The 19551-nt window shown below is 45.8% G+C and overlaps 1 protein-coding gene across 1 annotated transcript; it reads left to right on the top strand.

Moving 5' to 3' along the window:
* The first annotated feature begins 7044 nt into the window (after window positions 1–7044).
* On the top strand, window positions 7045–10975 carry PDYN (prodynorphin). The gene is made up of 2 exons (XM_054981897.1): window positions 7045–7173; window positions 10307–10975. Exons 1-2 carry the CDS (start codon window positions 7045–7047, stop codon window positions 10973–10975), a joined length of 798 nt encoding a protein of 265 aa, XP_054837872.1.
* The last annotated feature ends 8576 nt before the right edge of the window (window positions 10976–19551 follow it).

Consider the following 19551-nt stretch of genomic DNA (forward strand, 5'->3'; position numbering starts at 1 on the left):
ACAGTTTCTAAGTCTGGGGATGGAATACACAAAGTGCAGCAAATAATTTCCCTTGGGGCTTTTTCAGCTTAGGAAAATGGTGTGAGAGGAGTCTATTCCCCCAGTACATAGAGATCTCCTGGAATTACAACTGATCTCCAAAGCGCAGAGATTAGTTAGAAAATGGGGGCTTCGGGCTCTATTCCATTATACCTCACTGAGGTCCCTCATTTCATTTTTCATTGCATTTTATTAGATTTATAGCCCACTCTCCCCGAAAGTGGGCTCAGAGCGGGTAACGACAGTAAAATTTACATAAAGATAAACAACAGTAAATAGAAACCCTCAACACTTCATTTCAATAAAACAGCTTATCAACGCAGCGCTCATATTGCACAACCCCTCCCCTCCCCAAACCCACCCCAAATCTCCAGGAATTTCCTAATTCAAGATTGGCAAGCCTATCCCAAGCCAAATCACTACTTTTAAGAAGCTGTTCCTCACAGATGTAGGGGGGAAAGTGAGTTGGGAACCAGGATACGACTCATTCAAAATCATAGTTTGGAATTCAGATGCTGGAAGAGACACTGAGGGCCAAACTACAAGTGACGCCTGACACAGGTTGGACACTTGTCAGCTTCCCTCAAGTTTTGATGGGAAATGTAGGCAGCTTGGCAGAATGTTGGACAAGTGACAGTTGAAAAGTCCGTTGGGCAGCAGCCGGAGAGCCAAGCTACAAGAGCAGGACGCCTACATTTCCCATCAAAACTTGTGGGAAGCTGACAAGTGTCCAACCTATGTCATTCATCACTTGTAGCTTGGCTCAAAGAGTTCGACAGAGGAGTGAATTGGCTGAAGTAGAGCTTCTCTGTCTCTCTCCTCTGGGATGATGTACAGTGTAGATATCCCATGCTATAGGGATACTTCCCTATGTCATCGTGTGCTCTGTTTGTAAATAAAACATATTATACAAAAAAGTGCTTGCTCCCCTCTGTATGTGTGTTCTGTGCTGTCAAGTCACCTCCAACCTATGAAGGAAAGACCTCCAAAAGTCCTATCATTAACAGACTTACTCAGATCTTGCAAACTGGAGGGCGGGTCTTCTTGGATTGAGTCCAGCCATCTCGTTTGGGGTCTTCCTCTTTTCCTATCGCCTTCCACTTTTCCTAGCATTATTGTCCTAGAATCTTATCTTCTCATGATTTGACTGAAGTATTATAGCCTGAGTTTTGTCATTTAAGCTCCTAGGGAGAATTGATTTGATCTAGAACCCACTTATTTGTCTTTTGGGCCGTCCATGGTATCTGCAAAACTCTTGCTTGCTTGGTCCCCTAAAGGACGCCAAGTCCACTGCTTCCCTGGAAATTCCTGCGGTTTCTACAAAATCATATATGGGATGGAGAAAATGCATAGAGAGAACTTTTCCTTGTTTCATAATAGTAGAAGATGGAGTAATCCAATGAAGCAGACAAGTCCGTAGATTCAGGCTGGGCACAAGGAAGCACTTGCATAGAATAACCTTCCATATATTTATTTATTTATTTTATTGCATTTCTAGGCTGCCCTCCCCGTCAGACAGGCTGAGGGCAGTGTAACAACATCCAATTTGTACATACAGTTTAAAAACAATGAAAAACATTATAAATAAACATTAAAACACTATTCCATATACAATAAAAATTTCTCAATTGGCGGATATAAATATTAAAATACCGCATTTTAGGCACAGGGCTTGGCTCTTACATCATGCCCTGTGTCACACTTATGAGCTCCTGCATGGGTGGTGGATGGTCTTCAGTGGTATGGCCTGCGAGAGGACAGCCGAGCCCCCACCAAATGCCTGGCGTAACACTTCTGTCTTGTAGGCCCGGTGGAAAGATAACAAATCCCACCAGGCCCTAGTTTCCTCAGACAGAGAGTTCCACCAGGTTGGAGCCACGACCGAAAAGGCACTGGCCCTGGTAGAGGCCAGACGGACCTCCCTGGGGCCCGGGACCATCAGCAACTGCTTATTAGCTGATCGAAGAGACCTCCAGGGAACATATGGGGAGAGGCGGTCTCGAAGGGATGCTGGGCGTATATGCTGTCCTGAGAAGCATCTTGGCTCTTGGGCAGACCTAGGAACTCCAGGTTTTGCAAAGGAGAAGCTCTTTGGTCATTTTCCCCCGGAGACTTTAACTTCATCTGTTAGCCTCTTTCTCCTTAAGCTGCACTCCGATCCCGCAGTCATGTCGGGAGGCTTCATTAATTAATGCTCTTAAGGTAATTTGGGATCGGCAGATGAAAGGTGCCAAATGACTGCAAAGTATTGTTATCAGCTCTGTGATTCATGCCTCTGAACGGCAGCCAGAAGCTCGGTGGAATTTATGTTCCACGAACGCCGATAATTCGACATATGATAATGCATATCATTTAAATTACATCTTAATTTAGCACAAATGAATATGGAAGCATTAGCATATTTCTCCATCAGGCCCAATTAAAGGACATTAGGAAGGGAGTCAGCTTTAAATATGGGAGTCAGAGCGAGCTGTAGATGAAGCGATCCCTTCCCCAGCAATTTTTGGATAGATCTCATGCCTTGAGGACAAGAGAGACTGAAAAAGGGGGCAGGGCAAGGGAGAGGGTTGCCAGTCTCCAGGTGGTGGCTGGAGACCTCCCGAAATTACAACTGATCTCCAGGCAACAGAAATCAGTTCCCCTGGAGAAAATGGCTGCTTTGGAGGGTGGGATCTATGGCATTATACCCCATTAAAGCCCCTCCCCTCCCCAAACCATGTCCTCTTCAGGCTTTACCCCCCAAATCTCCAGGAATTTCCCAACCCAGGCCTGTGGCAACCCTAGGACCCAAAATATGGAGTCCTCGGTATACACTAGTGGGCTTCTTTTATGTGCGAGTTTCACTTCTACACTCATTGTAGTCCTCCTGACATTGCATGATAAGAAAGGCAAGCACCAGGGAGTAAACTCTTAGTAGGCCAGCTTTGCAAATATGACAAGCGTATTTGTGTGTGGGAAGTCCTACAGGCCTTGTTCCTGTCTGAAGATATCAGGTCCTCCTGGCTGAGTGGTGGGGAGGGAAAAACAGTGTACACAATTTCCTTCGGAATAGTAAAATAACCAAAATTGGGCACAGGTCAAATTAGGTCCCAATTTCCTGTTCTTTTATTTCTCCAGAGATCCATTCGTGGTCTACTTGTAGGGTAAATGTAAACAGAAAGTTGTCTTGTCTCTCCCCTGGAAAATAGAGCATGGCTTTCAGAATGTTTATTCTTCAGGTCCCTGGGAGGTACACCAGTGATTATCCTGCAAACAGGCACTGAATACAAAAACCCAGAATAACGGGGGTGGGTGGGTGGTCTTGGTGTAGGATAAATGGCTTGGGCGGATTTGGCTTGGTTTTCATCTGCATGTGTGATGAGACAGCATCCTTTTATGAAATATGAATTCAGAACAGCCATTTGGTGCTAGCGTTTTGCCACAGGGCAGCGTTTTGCCCTGGCAGCAGCCCCATTAGAGGGTATCTAGTACGTGGTGCCACCTCCCCCTCAAGGTTTTGAGCAGCCCTGGGTCCACAGATGTCTCCTCTGGAGGGTGGATTCTGGCATTATACCCTGCTTGAGGTTCCATCCTCTCCAAGGGCGAAGCTACAAGTGACGAATGACACTTGAACAGCAAGTGTATTTCTCCCTGTTCACTTGCACTCCATTCAATCCACTTGCCGTTCAAGTGTCATTTGTCACTTGTAGCTTGGCCCCAAGTTTCACCCCCAAAATCTCCAGGAATTTCTCAGCTTGGAGCTGGCAACCCTACGAAACCCAGTACATCCGAACCGCAGAGACACAGAAGAATTCAGCTCTGGAAACATGGTTCGGGGATTTCCTTTCTCCAGTGCATGGAAATATGCCCAGATTTGAGAAGAAAGAGTCTTACTCTCTTAAATGTTGCCACAAATAGGAGTTTCGTCCTGTTTGTTGCCTATGTGTGATTTGTAACAACTTGAGCAAGAGTCCAGTAGCACCTATAAGATGGGAATGATCCATCAAGGCTATCGAGAGGTGAAGTCCATGTTGATTGATTGTAGCCTGCAGCTAGAGAAACTCTTGAGGAAGCTCTGTGAAACGGGTCACCCGCTAGCAGCCAGTTGGGGCCAGGGGGATTGTCACAGCTTCTTCTGGACCTGGGGTCATCTGCAGCACAAGAAATACAACATATTTATTAATAGGACTATCATATAAAGACTGTACTATTATCACTTACCTCCGATCCAGCAAGCAGCTATTGTCGAAAAAATGGTTACCTGCAGTAAGAGAAAACAGCTACAGTATATTATTGATTATGTTCTAACCAGCAGAGAGTGTAGCTGGAATTTATTCATTCATATTTTGTATTCTGGTCATCATTACTCTTGTTACTTATTTATTCTTGTATTTTTGATACTGATATTTATTGACTATATTTATAGCACTTCTGCACATCTGCGCTTTAAGAAATAAGTTTTACTAATTCTATATTGTTGTTGACTGTTTACCACGGGTGGGAAATCCCTCGTTCTGGTACTTTGTCCATGGTAGCTCCTCTTGTTTCATATGCATGATTTGTAACACAACTTGAGCAACAGTCCAGTAACACCTACAAGATGAACAAAATTTGTGGAAGGGTATGAGCTTCCGTGAGTCACAGCTCTCTTCTTCAGAACGCTAACACAAACAGAACTAACACGGCTACCTATCCTGTAACAACTGTTAATACAGAATGAGTAAAAGTAGGCATCCCTTTTTTGTTGTGTTTTGTTGCATTCTTCTTAGTGTCTACCTTCATAGCTATTCCCATGTTTGTCTGTTTAGTAGTAGTCAAACCATATTACTGAACTTGGGTGTTGAGTCTTCAGTTCTCCACCAATTCATTAAGAGTGAGAGGGAAGCTGCCTGTTGCTGGTCCTTGGGCTAGCCACAGTTCTCTCAGCTCCACCCACCTTGCAGGGTGTTTTGTTGTGGGGATAATAATAACATATTGTCGAAGGCTTTCATGGCCAGAGAACAATGGTTGTTGTGGGTTTTCCGGGCTGTATTGCCATGGTCTTGGCATTGTAGTTCCTGACATTTCGCCAGCAGCTGTGGCTGGCATCTTCAGAGGTGTAGCACCAAAAGACAGAGATCTCTCAGTGTCACAGTGTGGAAAAGGTGTTGGCAGGTCATTTATATCTATTCAGGAAGGTGGGTTTGGGCTGAGTCATCCTGGGGGGGGGGAAGCTTCACTGTATCCTGAGGAGGTGCTTTTGCATATGGATTGGTGGTTGATATGCTAACCTAATTACCTGCTAACATTTTCTCCACATGTGGACACTGAGAGATCTCTGACTTTTGGTGCTACACCTCTGAGGATGCCAGTCACAGCTGCTGGCGAAACGTCAGGAACTACAATGCCAAGACCACGGCAATACAGCCCGGAAAACCCACAACAACCATCAATAATAACATACTTTGTAAACTGCTCTGAGTGGGGATTATGCTGTCCTGAAGGGCGGTATATAAATTGAATGTTATTGTTGTTGTTGTTATTCCCCTCCCTCTCTTCCTCCCCTCTCACCCAGCTCTCCTTGTCTTCATTCCACAGCGAAAGCGGACACTATTCACATGGCCACTGTATACATAAGAATAGATCTGGGTTTATGTGTTAACCCTTTCAGTGCCAGTTTGCTCTCTGGACATGCTCAGAAGGACATCTCCATGGGACGGGGTGCGGGCATACACAGGAGGTGCACATTTGGGTAACACGTGTTGGTTTTCAATCCATGCAGCTCTTGCAATCTCTCTCTCTGTTTTTAATTTCATCATCAATCTTTATTGTGTTAGCAAAAAAAGCCATCGCAAAAATACATGAGAGAAAATTAAATGTCCATCAAGATTAAATTTTAAAATACAATGCAATAAAAATTTCTAGGAATTTTAACAGAAAGGATTGAAATTTATCCTGGCTTTTCAGTTTTTTAAGTTGTACTTTTGTGCTCTTGCCACTTTTTGCTGTGTTGGTGTCTGCTTTGAGTCTGAGGAGAGAGAAATGGATAAAAAGGGTTTAAATCAATAAAACCAGGGCTTTTTTTCAGTGGGAACACAGCGGAATGGAGTTCCGGGACCTCTTGCAAATGGTCACATGGCTGGTGGCCCCGCCCCCTGATCTCCAGACAGAGGAGAGTTTAGATTGCCCTCCATGCCGCCAAACAGCACGGAGGGCAATCTAAACTCCCCTCTGTCTGGAGATCAGGGGGCAGAGCCACCAGCCATGTGACCATTTTCGCTGAGGGCAGTTTAAACTTTAAAAAACTCCCCTCTTGTTCCAGCTGACCCAAAGTGATGTCATTGTGCGGTCTTGAGTTCCACCACTGAGTTCCACCACCTCTTTCCCCAGAAACAAGCCCTGAATAAAACAATACATGAATGCGAATCTATTCATCAGATTTTTCTCCCACCTTTCCTCCAAGAAGCTCTGAGCGCCCCTATTTTATCCTCACAAAAATCTTGCGAGGTAAGCTAGGATGAGAGAGTGCGACAGTCTCACGGTGAGCTGGTGAACTTCAAGACCGAGTGAGGATTTGAACCCAGGACACTCTAATCGCCAGACTCGCTAATATGCTATCAATGAATACAGAAAACCCACTTTTAGAAAAGAGAGTAATATTTTGTTACATTGTTTATTCCGTCATGCCTCCAAGGAGCTCAGGATGACATATAAGGCTATCCCCTTCTCACGTTATCCTTACAACAACCCTGTGAGGTAGGTCAGTGTTGTTGGTATGCGACTGTCCTACTAGATTATGAAGCTTAAAATTCCACTCTAATTTCTACTTATGCATTTGGGGCTTCGGGGACCTCTGGGGCAGATGATCACAGTTATAAGGGACTGGGAGCTGGCTCCCAGCAGTGTCAGTTTTCCCCATGCGTCTCTGCTCCCATCGCCACAACCCCAATGAATCGCCGGAACCTCAATCAATCAATAAACCGGAATCAATAAACCTTTTGCTTTATTGATCTTTCTTCCTATCCTTGCAGGACCTTGCTGGCGAGGATGGAGTGGCAGCTTCTGGGACTGGCTCTTTGCCTCAGCTTGGTGCCCACGGCCTCCACGGACTGTGCTACTGAGTGTTCGACATGCGCTCTGCACGGCCAGGACCTGGAGAAACCCATCAGCCCCTTAGTGAGTCGCCACACTGCTCAAAGATTGACTATCCTTTCCCATCAAAGGGAATGAAATATAGGCCAAGGATGCTGCGGGAATCCAAATCAGAGCTGGTTACGGTACTAAATTGTGAGCCAGCTGAAACTCATCTCTATGTATGGTTGCCAACTTCCAGTTGGGAAATTTCTGGAGTTGGGGGTGGAGCCTGGGGTGGGCGGGTTTTGGGGAGGGGAAGGACCTCAGCAAGGTAAAATGTTTTTGGGACCGCCCTCCAAAGCTGCCATTTTCTCCAGGGGACCTGATCTCTGTAGTCTGGAGAATACCAGGAGATCTTTAGAACCCACTTGGAAGTTGGAAACTATCTCTTCCCTAGGTAAGGGGGAAACGCCTCTACCTAGCAACATTTGGCCCAATCTGATACCATGGATGGTGGCCAATCAGAGGCAAAGGCTGACCCTTATTTTGTATGAGGCTTCCAGTGAGTAGAGTGCATCTGCCTTTGTGTTTTTCAGGAAGTAAAATTTTTACTTATTTGTTTATGTTATTTATAGTCCGCCTTTCTCACTGAGACTCAAGGCAGATTACACTGTGTGACACCAGTACAGTCAGTTTCAAGGACATTTCTATAAAAAATGCCACAGGGTAAATAAACACAAGTTTACCAAGACATAGTGTTAGTAAGAATCCATCACAGAGTTGAAGAAATGCTGAAACAGAACACAAGCAATTCTGGGGCTGACATTAGACCACATGAAGCACAAGTAGCTCATAGGAGCACATATTTAAAACAACAGGTAGTACGTAAGGCAACATAGTGGTGAAGTCTATGGTCCTTAACTCATTAGCGAATAGGGTTGCCAGCCTCCAGGTAGTGACAAATTAGTTTTTTTGTTATCTGATACTGATTCATTTGTCACTAGCAGAGTATCCCTGTTTGCCTTAGCTGCAAAAAAGATTAGGGCCAAGATTGTTTCCTCAGAAACCTAACTTTTTTTCATAACTATCTGGTATTTATTAAGGTCCCATTTTAATTGTATTTTATTTTTATTATTTTAATAACTGTATTTTATGCTTGTAAGATAGATTTCTATTTCTACTGTTCTTAACTTTGTATTGTAACGGCCTTTGGCCATATACAATTAAACCTACTACTACTACTGGCTGGAGATCTCCTGGAATTACAACTTGTCTCCAGGCCATAGAGATCAGTTCATCTGGAGAAAATGGCTACTTTTGGGGTGGACTGTATGGAATTATGCCATGCCAAGGTCCTTTCCCTCCCCAAACCCCACTTTCTCCAGGTTTCTCCAGGTTTCACTCCCCAGATCTCCAGGAATTTCCCAATTTGAAGCTGGCAACCCTATTAGCGAAGCATTTGAGAGCCCCTCGTACAATACAAAAGCCTTTCTGAATATTTCTGTTTTGCATCATTTGTGGAAAGTTAGGAGAGTGGAGGTGCTCCTGACCTCCTCAGGCAGGTCATTCCACAGGCTGGGGGCCAACACAGAGAAAGCCTGTGTATGGGCTGCTGTTGATTTCGCCCATGTGCAGGGTAGCACCTGCAGGAGACCCGGTTCAGACGAGCAAAGCTGCTTGCATCCCCCCACTCGCCGCTTAGAGAAAGACAATCAACCTTTTAAAAGCGGAAACATGTTCTACCTACACACCTACTCATTATATATTTCTTTTTGTTTACTACTCAGTCCTCCCGGAGAACCAGGAAGAATGGAAGCCCCTGAATTATCCCACTAACACAATTTAGAATGAAGGAAAAGTTAACAGCATTTTAAAAAGGAAACCAAAGCAGAATTCCATCATTCATTCATGTTGGCCTGTTACGTTCTGGTAGTCTGAAAAGCAGGAAGAACCAGAATTGTTTAATCATTCCGCTGAAAGAGAACCAGTTTTATTCCTAGGTCTTGGAGAATACAGCTGGGAACTTTAAACATTGCTCCATGGAAATTGTGTTCAGGGCACCGTAAATCTCTCATTCTGTAAACTGAAAGAACCAAATTACACAAGGTTATTGTAATTAAATTGAGCTGTGCAAATTAAGCTTCGTTTGATGGATATGCAAAGCTTAGTTTGCAATTTAACTTCTGTGTCCAAAATCTGGTCTTCACCCATTGCTGAATCAGCAACCCATCCCCCCCTCTCTATTTTAAAATTTATACTCTGCAATTGCTTAGCTGAAGCTTCTATGGCACCTTATAAAATTAACCAATCCATTAAAATGTCATACAATTAAGTGAGCTAAACTCACAGTCAACGGAAATCATGTGAAAACAGCAATTATAGTTACATATAAAAATCCTAGCGACTGAAACATTACAACAGTAAAGACAACCTCAATGGTCATAACAAAATCTCTGAAGGAACAGGAAGGTTTTTAATTTGGACCGTCAAACTAGGATGGTTAAGCGGGGTGTCCCCAAGCAGAAAGGACCCAATTCTTATGTGACTGGTCACTATCCCTTTAAGAGCTCAAAGGTGACAGCCTCAATTTGCCTCATGCACGGAAGACTGCAGAGGTGTAACCTTTTCACCACCAACTGGGGGCATGCCTTACATGCCCCATGATGGTGTCTCAGAGTGGAAATACACATTGCAAATTTCCTGGGGATGCTCAAGTGCAAGATTGGATGTGCGGTTCTCAATTCACATGCAGGCTGTTCTTGTTTGGCGCATGTGAATGCCGCTTTCACAGGAGCTCCCTTTGTGCGATTGCATCTGGAAATGGGTCCAGAGGGCAGGTCTCTGCAAGAACAAGTACTGCAGGCTCCTCTGATTTGCCAATTTGGATTTCTTTAAGGCGTGAGAAAGTGTCAAGATCTGCATTTCAGTGAATGGATGTGGGAGTTGGGGGAAACTGAGATACTTTTAGCAGTTGAGGAGGAACTGATATCGAACATGTGAATGTATTCAAGTGGAGCAAACTGAAGTGTGACTGTGTGAGCGAATGCATGGGAAGTTGGAGGGGGGACGCGTGAAATGAGGTTCACTTGAGCATCCCATGGTACTTAGTAATGTGTATTTCTACCCTTAGTCCACTTTCTCTCCCCAGTTTCAAAATGCTGCAAAAAAAAAGGCAATGGGGCAACTGGGGGATGCTAGCAAGAATTATGGATTTTTATTTGCTGTTGTCTTGCAGATCTGTTCTCTGGAGTGTCAGGGATCATTGCTGTCCTCTGGAGAGTGGGAGGCATGCAAGAAAACTTTGTTTGGCTTGGCCCCTTTCTTGATGGAAGAGCAGTCAAAGAGATTTTCCCAAGTGGAAGAAGAAGAGAAGTCTGATCAAGGAGGAAGCCCTGCACCCTGGGAGCTTTACGCGGGGCTGGTCAAACGTTATGGCGGCTTTATGAAGAAGCTGGATAAGAACAAGATCTTTTCTCTGCTGCGCGAGAATGCCCACACCAAGGGTATCAGCAAGAAGTACGGCGGGTTCTTCCGCAAGATGGGGGAGAGGTCAACCTCTGAGTTGGGCGAAGAGGAGGATGACCCAGGGACCTTGGAGATGGGTGATCTAGGCTACATTGGGGAAGAGTCAGATCTGGGATCTCCGAAGGATGAGACGAAACGTTATGGGGGCTTCCTCCGCAAATACCCCAAGAGAAGTTCAGAAGGGGCAGCTGCCGGGGACGACGGGCAGGCACTAGAGGACCTACACAAGCGCTACGGAGGCTTTATGCGTAGGATCCGCCCTAAGCTGAAGTGGGACAATCAGAAGCGTTACGGCGGATTCCTGCGGCGGCAGTTCAAGGTGGCCACAAGATCAGACGAGGAGCCCAATGCCTACTCAGGGGAGGTCTCTGACCTATAGATCCCATCCACTGCGGAAACCGAGTTATTCTCCAGTCAAAATACTTCCAAGAACGGACTGTGTAAATCTTCTGAACCCCGAACCCCAACTGCAAACCCCGGAGCTCAGCCAAGCCGTGTAAATACAACCTGCGAATCTCTTAGTGGAGGGAACAGATTGGAAATTGTGAAGCACTTTGATTTCTGGGATGGGGGGAGAAGGAGCCTGGCATGTATGGCTCCATGGACTGGAAAGGTACCCCTTTGAATCCGTCCTCTAGAGAGAAATAACCTTTTTTAGGGGACGGAGGTTGCCAATACTCTCTCCAGAGTGCTGAAATGGGTATGATGGAGGAATCGTTGTCTGGGAAGCGTATCCTCACCCGTGATCATTTCTAGGGTCTCGTCACAATTTACAGCTCTCTTAGGTATAGACAAGATTTCTTTTGAAATGCACAGCTAAAAATGTAAGGTGTCACAGTGATGAACAAGTGATTTATCATCATTGAGACAGCTATACAGATTTACAGTCCCCATGTTGCAGCAGCGAAGAGCGTACCACCGAGGCAATTCCTCCGCCTTCGATACCCTGAAAAAAAACCTTTGAAATTTTGGCACTGCATGCGGTGAGAACTCTGCATAGCCCTGACCTTCTGCAACTGAGTTGTGAAGGCCGTGCGGATCCTCTGCTCAGGAGCGGATTGTCGCTTGTTTGAGCCAGGAGCCAACTGATTTGAACATAAAAGTTGCTTTGAGGCAATGGTTGTTCACTAGAGGGTGTGGTGTCCCCAAGGGTTTCACTCACTGTCACTCTACACATTACATCTTTTTTACGAGTTCTCCATGGAGTCAACCCGTGCTCCGCACAGACACACATCACCTCGGGGATTGCTATTTTTTTTTAAAAAGAGCATGCAAATAGGCTCAGAAAGCTGCTACTGGGGGAAGCAAAGCTCTTGCCTTTCTCCCCAGCTTTTTCCCCTGTGCAAAAACAGTGCGGGGAAGGAGTTTTCCCCTTTCTGCTGCTGCACATGCACACAATACCTCCACATGCAGCAGCACAAATGGGGAAATGTCTCCCCTTCGCACTGTTTTTGCATGGGGAATAAAGCTTGGGAGAAAGCCAGGACGGAGCGTTCCCTCCCCCAGCATCAGCTTTCTGAGCCCATTTGCATTCTGATTTTTTAAAAATCAAAGCCAATCCCCAAGGTGATTTGCACAGAGCATGGGTAGGGTCCACGGAGAACTCGTAAAAGATGTGAAGAGTGACTGTCAGAGGTAGTGGCCAGAGGTGGCTGAATGCAGCAGTGGAAAAGGTGCACCGGCTGATATTCCTGCCTCTCCTGCAGCCCACAGGAGCCATGCAAGAAAAAAATACATAAATGAGGGTTGGATCCAGACTAAAGGAGGGGGTGGGCTAATTTCCTCTGATGCGCCCTTTCTGCTGCAGGCTTCACATCTGGCTCTCCTGCTCTTCTGAAGGATCCCCTGTTCCACAGAAGCAGCATTTTAAAGAGGTTACTGGGATGCAGCAGGAGGGGAGGAGGCAGGATATAGGGTTGCCAATTGCTGGCTGGGAAATTCCTGGAGATTTGGGGGTGGAGCCTGGGGAGGGCAGTGTTTGGGGAAGGGAGGAGCTTCAGCAGGGTAGATAATGCCATCCTTTTCTCCAGCCGAACCGATCTCTGTAGTTAGCTGCCATTTCTAGAGAACTCCAGGCTCCACCTGGAGCTTGGCAACCCAAGGCAGGAACGTTCTGTTCTGCTGATGGAAGTGGAGAATTTAATCTGGATCCAGCCCAGTGATTCCTAAACAGCAGTCCAATTGATGCTGTTTCATCTCTTAGCTCACCCACTTTGTGAAGACGGGGGGCGCTGAACTCCATGTTTACATGGGACTGGGGATGGATCTGGAAGATAAAACAACCCAGGAGCAAACTAGGCCAACCAGTCCCTGATGTTCTGGCCGTGCTGCATGAACGACTTGACCTGCATGACTTGGATCTAGCTCAGCAGTAGTGAGGATGGGTACGGGATTGCTTGCACGCCACTTCCTGAGCCGTTGTCAGTTGACGGGGATGTCGAAAGTGGCAGTGGACGAGTGTCTACGCCTGATGCTGTACCACTGGTGCTCATCTTCTCTTGCTCTTAGCCGCCAGCAGTCGTGGACTGCCAGAAGTTTCCTGGGAAGTTAAGGACCCAGTTTGCTCTTGAGCGGGAGATCAGACTCTCCAATGTATTTTTTTAACTTTATAAAACAGCTGTGGGGGTACTTGCTTTGAACCAGGACTTCAGGAGGGAGGGAAGGAATCCTTTTCCCTGAACCATTTCCCTGCAGAAATTGCCCCATGGCTACTATTCAATAGGGGGAAAAGACAGGCATGCCTGTCTTTTTTCCCTGCTAGGACCACGGCTTTTTTTCAGCTGGAACGTGGTGGAATGGAGTTCTGGAACCTCTTGAAAATGGTCACATGGCTGGTGGCCCCGCCCCCTGATCTCCAGACAGAGGGGGGTTTAGATGGCCCTCCGCACTGGAGATCAGGGGGCGGGGCCACCAGCCATGTGACCATTTTCGCCGAGGGCGATTTAAACTTTTAAAAACTCCCCCATTGTTTTAGCTGACCCAAAGTGACATCATTGGCCCTGGGAGCATGCGTGCACTTTGTGTGTGCACATGTGGTACCAGGGGCACCACCTCCCACCAGGAGTTGCCTCCTGTGCTGGCAACCCACTGAGTTCCACCACCTCTTTTCCCAGAAAAAAAGCCCTAGCTAGGACCATTAATAGCTGGGGATGGGAGGGAATGCAGGGATTAAGCTCCCTCCTCCAATTTCAAGATCCCCTGGCTGCTTTTTAAGCTTTAAAAAATACTCTGGGAGAAGATCCAACCATCGTTCTCCCATGTCATTGAGCAACTTGGTCACAGAAAACACCTGGAAAGGTGCCTAATGCGTATATTTGATAAATTCTTTTTCCTGGGTACTAGGTGATGCTGGCTGTGGTTACTGCTGTTTTGTAGTGACGATGCAGAAACAAAATCAAAAAGAGTCCAGTAGCACCTTTAAGACTAACCAATTTTATTTTATTGTTATTGACTGGACTCTTTTTGATTTTGCTACTACAGACTAACACGGCTAACTCCTCTGGATGCAGAAACAGATTTCCTACCGCCTCTTTCTGTTTTTCCAAAAAAAGCAGGGCCAAGACTGGCAATATGACCCTGCTGGTTCATTACTGAGATATCTGAATAGGAACAACAGCATATCCTGCACACACTTAGTTAAATAAGGCCTCGCTCCAGCTCTGTGTGCAATTAGCTTTGTCCAATAATAACTGTGGCCCTAGATGGGAAGGTCCATCTCTATTCCCGTCAAAAGACATGCCCAACTTATTCTGGGGGTACCGGGTGAGTGCCAAAATGCAGACCGGGTTTGATAGAAACCTAGAGCTGGTTGGGACCCCAAGGGCCATCTATTCCAACCCCCTGCACAATGTGGGAAATTCCCAGCTATCTTCTCCCCTCACTTCTCCCAGTGGAACTTCTTTGCCCAGCGAAAGAGCATAAATGGCAACCATACACCATTGCCTTTTCACAAGAGGTTGGAGCCAGCAGGTGCGTCGGGCTAACCGTGGCAGTGCAGTGACCCGCATGGCCCAGGCTAGCTGTAACTCATCAGATCTTGGAAGCTAAGCAGGGTTAGTATTTGGATGGGAGACCACCAAGTTTGCCTAGGGTTGCTATGTAGTGGGAGTCAATGGCAAATCACCTCTGTCCACCTCTTGCCTTGAAAACCCTCTGGGGTCACCACAAGCCAGCTGCCTGCGACTTGACGGCTCTATTCCCCACCAAGAGTAGAACTTTCCTACAGCATCTCTCCATGAAGCAAGAGGCACCTTTTGCATCAGGGGAAGATTCTTCGCAGTGGAGGGCTGCATCACTGTTAACCCAGCAAACCTTCAGGATTTAACCCTGGATCTTTTTTGGTAGTGGAATGTGCCCTCAAGTCATAGCTGACTTATGGCGACCCCTGGTGAGGGATTCAAGGCAAGAGACTAACAGAGGTGGGTTGCTATTGCCTGCCTTTGCAATCCTGGAGTCTCCCATCCAATTACTAACCAAGGCCGACCCTGCTTAGCTTCTGAGATCTGATAGGATCAGGCTCACCTGGGTTATCCAGGTCGGGGATCTCTTTTATTTGTCTTGAACCATTCAGAGTTCTGTCCTCCTAGAGTTGTTCTTGGGGGTCTTCTCCAGAATTCTTGGGGGTCTTCTCCAGACCTCTAGTAGCTCTAAAACCCACCTTCTGATTTCCTGGCTAAAATGTGCTACTTTAGCACATGTGGAATCTGGCATGGGCAGGCCATTCGAACTGGCATCAGCTGTTGAAGAGTGTTTTGCAGAGGACATTAAAAAAATGGTTAACAAAGGAAAGCACCGTTGGTCTCTTTTCATATTTATTCCCTCTTTCCCAGCTTTGAGTCACCCGCCCATTGTTATTCCACAACCACCTCTTTGGGTGCCCCCGAACGAGCGTGTTTATTCACCCTTCATAATGGGGTGGCTCGCCTGGCATGGCTCGCTTTTATTCCTGCGAAATTGCAGGTCTGACCCTTTGCAGCAGGGAAAATAAGGCGCATTAACAAAGCCACGCCGTACCAATGTACCCCCCGTTTCTGAACTGATCCGGAGGCAATCTGCAATTTGCCTGCTTGGGCTTTGATATTCTTCCATCCTATTTGCAGGGGCAACTTAATCCTCTTTCTGGCTCCGTGTAAGGGGGAGGGAGGCGCTCACTGGAACAGCTTGTGCTTTTTCTTATTAGGTTAACCGCTTTCAGACAAAATACTTGCAATCACCTCTGTTGTATAGCCAGCTGCAAATAAGCTGCCCCGTGCCAGCCCCTGGCTAAGAATGTTGTGTCATCTGGAAGCTGGCAACTTGCACCACCAGAAAGCTGTCCCAATAAAATGTATTTCCCTTACTCGTCTAGTTTACCTTCACACAATTAGTGACACATCTAGAAATCTCCCCCCTCCTGTAACTATCTTGAAGGGACTTGGGGGGGGGCTGTAACTCAATGGTAAAGCATCTACGTGACATTCAGAAGGTCCCCAGTTCAATTTCCGGCATCTCCACTTAAAAAGATCAGGTAGAAGGTGAAAGACCTCTGCCAGAGATCGGCTGCCCGTCTGAACTTGATGGGCCAATGGTCTGATTTGGTATACGGCTGATTCATACCTTATGGACCATACTAAGTGATAGATCAAGATGGGTAGCCGTGTTAGTTTATCTGTAGCAGTAGAAAAGAACAAGAGTCCAGTAGCACCAACAGGACCAACAAAATTTGTGGCAGGGTACGAGCTTTTGTGAGTTACAGCTCACTTCTTCACATACTCTTTTCTACTGCATACTAAGTGATGTGAGACCACGACTGGCTCTCCTGACTGGTTGGTAAACAGCAGTCTGGGAGGCTCCCAGTTTGAGACTGGGGCCACATTGCCAGGGGAAGGTTTTTAAAAAAATGGCGTTCTCTCCATGTTTTGTTCTTGACTTTAAGGCAGGGCTTTTTTTCAGCCGGAACGCAGTGGAATGGAGTTCCGGCACCTCTTGAAAATGGTCACATGGCCGGTGGCCCCGCCCCCTGATCTCCAGACAGAGGGGAGTTTAGATCGCCCTCTGCACTGCTGGAGTGGTGCGGAGGGCGATCTCAACTCCCCTGTCTGGAGATCAGGGGGCGGGGCAACCGGCCATGTGATCATTTTCGCCAAGAGAGATTTAAACATTAAAAAACTCCCCCCTTGTTCCAGCTGACCCAAGATGATGGTCCCGGGAACGTGCGCACACTATACACGTGTCCATGTGGTACCAGGGGCACCACCTCCCGCCAGGAGTTGCCCCCTGTGCTGGCAACCCACTGAGTTCCAACACCTCTTTTCCCAGAAAAAAGCCCTGCTTTAAGGTATCCACCAGGAGCTGCTGTTTGCTCCCAAAAGGGAAACATACAGTTGCCCTTCTTTGAAATCTCTCACTGTCAGAGGAAGACTTAGAGGAAAGCAATCAGTGGATCAAATCCGTTGCGTTTTTTTCTGGATGATGGATTTCAGACAGGTTGCCATATTAATCCGTTTCGGCCAAAACAAACAAACAAAAAAACCTCCTTTTGGCTCCCTGAGAACAAGGAATCCATTAACCTTTAAGATGTTCCTAAATGCACACCCAATTTGTTTGCAAATGGGCATCAAACACTTATATTCCTTTGGAAGCTATGGCTGTGGCTTGTTGCCATGTACACTCAATAGCAAACCCAGGTTTGCCACTGTGCAATGTAACAAGGGGCCCTATGGGTTCTCCTTCCGTTTTCTCACACTGCTACAATCACAAGTCTGACACTGGGAATTTCTCCTGAAATGGCAAGTTGATCAGTGGATGCAGGAGTGCAATGAAAAGGAACGTTCAGTTCATGGAGTTTCAGAGAAGCAGAGATTTGCTGCAGCCCATATTTTCCCACCCCCACCCCCCGCATACCCCAGCTATGAAGTCTCTGTTTCTGCCACTCTCCCGTCATGGATAAAGTTGAATCCAGTTAGTTATTGTGCCCAAATGGAAATCTCTACCAAACCAGTCTTTGTTCAGATATATATTTCAGACTGTACCATCAAGAGATGGCTACCTTAACCATAATTCCTATGAAAATGGGCTGATGTCTGCTGTTACATTCTTAGAGCAAAGCAAGATTTCATCTGGTCAGCAGTCCAGTTCATCAGTTCCTATCCCTGGCCCAAATACCCCACCAGATTTAAAATTCAGCTCCATTTCTAAAATCCAGATTTGATACTAAGATTTAACTTCAGCCTAATTCCCAAAATCCATATCTGATCAATCCAGTCCCAGTCCCCAAATCCATGTCTGATCATCACCATTTTTTACTTTGAAATCTGATCGGCTGAAAGTTTAGAGAACTAAATCTTTCCATTTTGTTGGGAAATTTCAAGGCGACTTGCCAAAATGGAATACACCAGTGGTTTCCCTAAGGCCAACACCATCCACAACTGGGAAGTTAAATTTAGGTGTCTCCTCCCCGATCAGTTTCCGTTTGTATATCCAAAGCATTACTAGTAATATGTATAAGGTGGGATGTCGATCCCAACGGGCTAGCCACCCTTTTACTCTACCATTGTCTTCCACAACTGGTCATCTGTTGATGATCAATGTGCAGTTATCCGTAGTCCAATGACTTCCAACACGTCCATAGTCCCCTCATACCTCCAGCCTATATACCTTCTGTGTTTGCTATCCTCAGTCAAAATGAGGATCCATGTTGGCCTTATTTGAAGCTAGCTTGCTGTTTCCTTCAGCCTCAGCTATTGTATAGTTTCTAGACTTTGGGCAGTCCATGGTGTTCTATTGGAAACCTCCCACCCTCTTTGTATCAGGACTGAAACCTCGAAAATGGCTCCGTAGTTCAGATCTGAGTGCCTTCTACATGAGACATCTGACACATGTCGGGAGATGTAATGTTAGCAGGGAAAGGTAGTTTAAAAAGACAGAGCTGGCAGCAGGGCAAAGGCTTTACTATACACTGATGCTGTGTGAAGGGGCTGTGAAATGCCAGAAGGGAAACTTATGCCCGTTATAACTTCTCCAGGTCCAAGTCCAGCTCTGGAAGGCAGCTCCTGCCCCTTTCCATTCTTCGCTGCCCTCTGGTTGTGATCCCACACAGTTTTAGACTGGAGAGATGAAACTGACAGAGTCTTTGGGGAGAAGAAGATGAAATTAACAAACTCTGAGGAGCAATCTCTGCCTGCTGTCTTTTAGAACTATGCTTCCCGGCTAACATTGTGTCTCCTTACACTTGACAAACATGCACTGAGGCATCTCGTGTAGAGAGATTCCCAGATACCAGCTTAAAGATACAGAAATCACTTTTGTGAATATGTATATTTTGAATCAATTTAGTGTAAAGGTAGATTCAATAACTAGGAAGAAATCCCCTTTTCAAGGGGAGAAATCTAGTCAAATCTGTTTCCAGTAGTGGCCAGCTGAAACGCTTCGGGTAAACCATTTGAGCAACAGTCTGCATATTGCCACTAAACATGGAGGATCTACTTATCATAGCTAACTATCATTGACAGATCAGTCGTTCATGAATTTGTTCAATACTTAAAAAAAAATAATCTAGCAGCCATCATGTTTTGAGGCAGTAAAAATTCCTTTCCTTTGTAAAGAAACATGCTTTGGTCTTTCTCGAACCTATGATCAGTGTTAGTAGGCAATGCTAAAATTCTAGAACTATGACAAAAGGAAGCATATGATACAGAAAAGTTTTCAAAACAGAGCTTAGATAAAACGACACATCAGTCTAACTCGGTAAAATGTCAAGATTCACACATTGAATGTGAAACATTTTCAAATTTCATTTCGTTTCTGAAATTTCGTTTCTGAATGTGAAACATTGAATGTGAAACATTTTCAAATTTCATTTCGTTTCTGAAATTTCGTTTCTGAAATTTCGTTTCTGAAATTCAGCCTTCATGGAAACTTAACCTTCCTTTCTGCAGATTTTACCTCTTATTAATCCACACATTCAATTTAATACTT

This window comes from Eublepharis macularius, chromosome 5 (assembly GCF_028583425.1).
Source record: "Eublepharis macularius isolate TG4126 chromosome 5, MPM_Emac_v1.0, whole genome shotgun sequence".
NCBI lineage: Eukaryota > Metazoa > Chordata > Lepidosauria > Squamata > Eublepharidae > Eublepharis > Eublepharis macularius.

Coding starts and splice junctions, on each gene's coding strand:
- PDYN (XM_054981897.1), top strand. CDS start 7,045: ATGGAGTGGCAGCTTCTGGGACTGGCTCTTTGCCTCAGCTTGGTGCCC. Junction 7,174..10,306: donor AGAAACCCATCAGCCCCTTA/GTGAGTCGCCAC, acceptor GTTGTCTTGCAG/ATCTGTTCTCTGGAGTGTCA.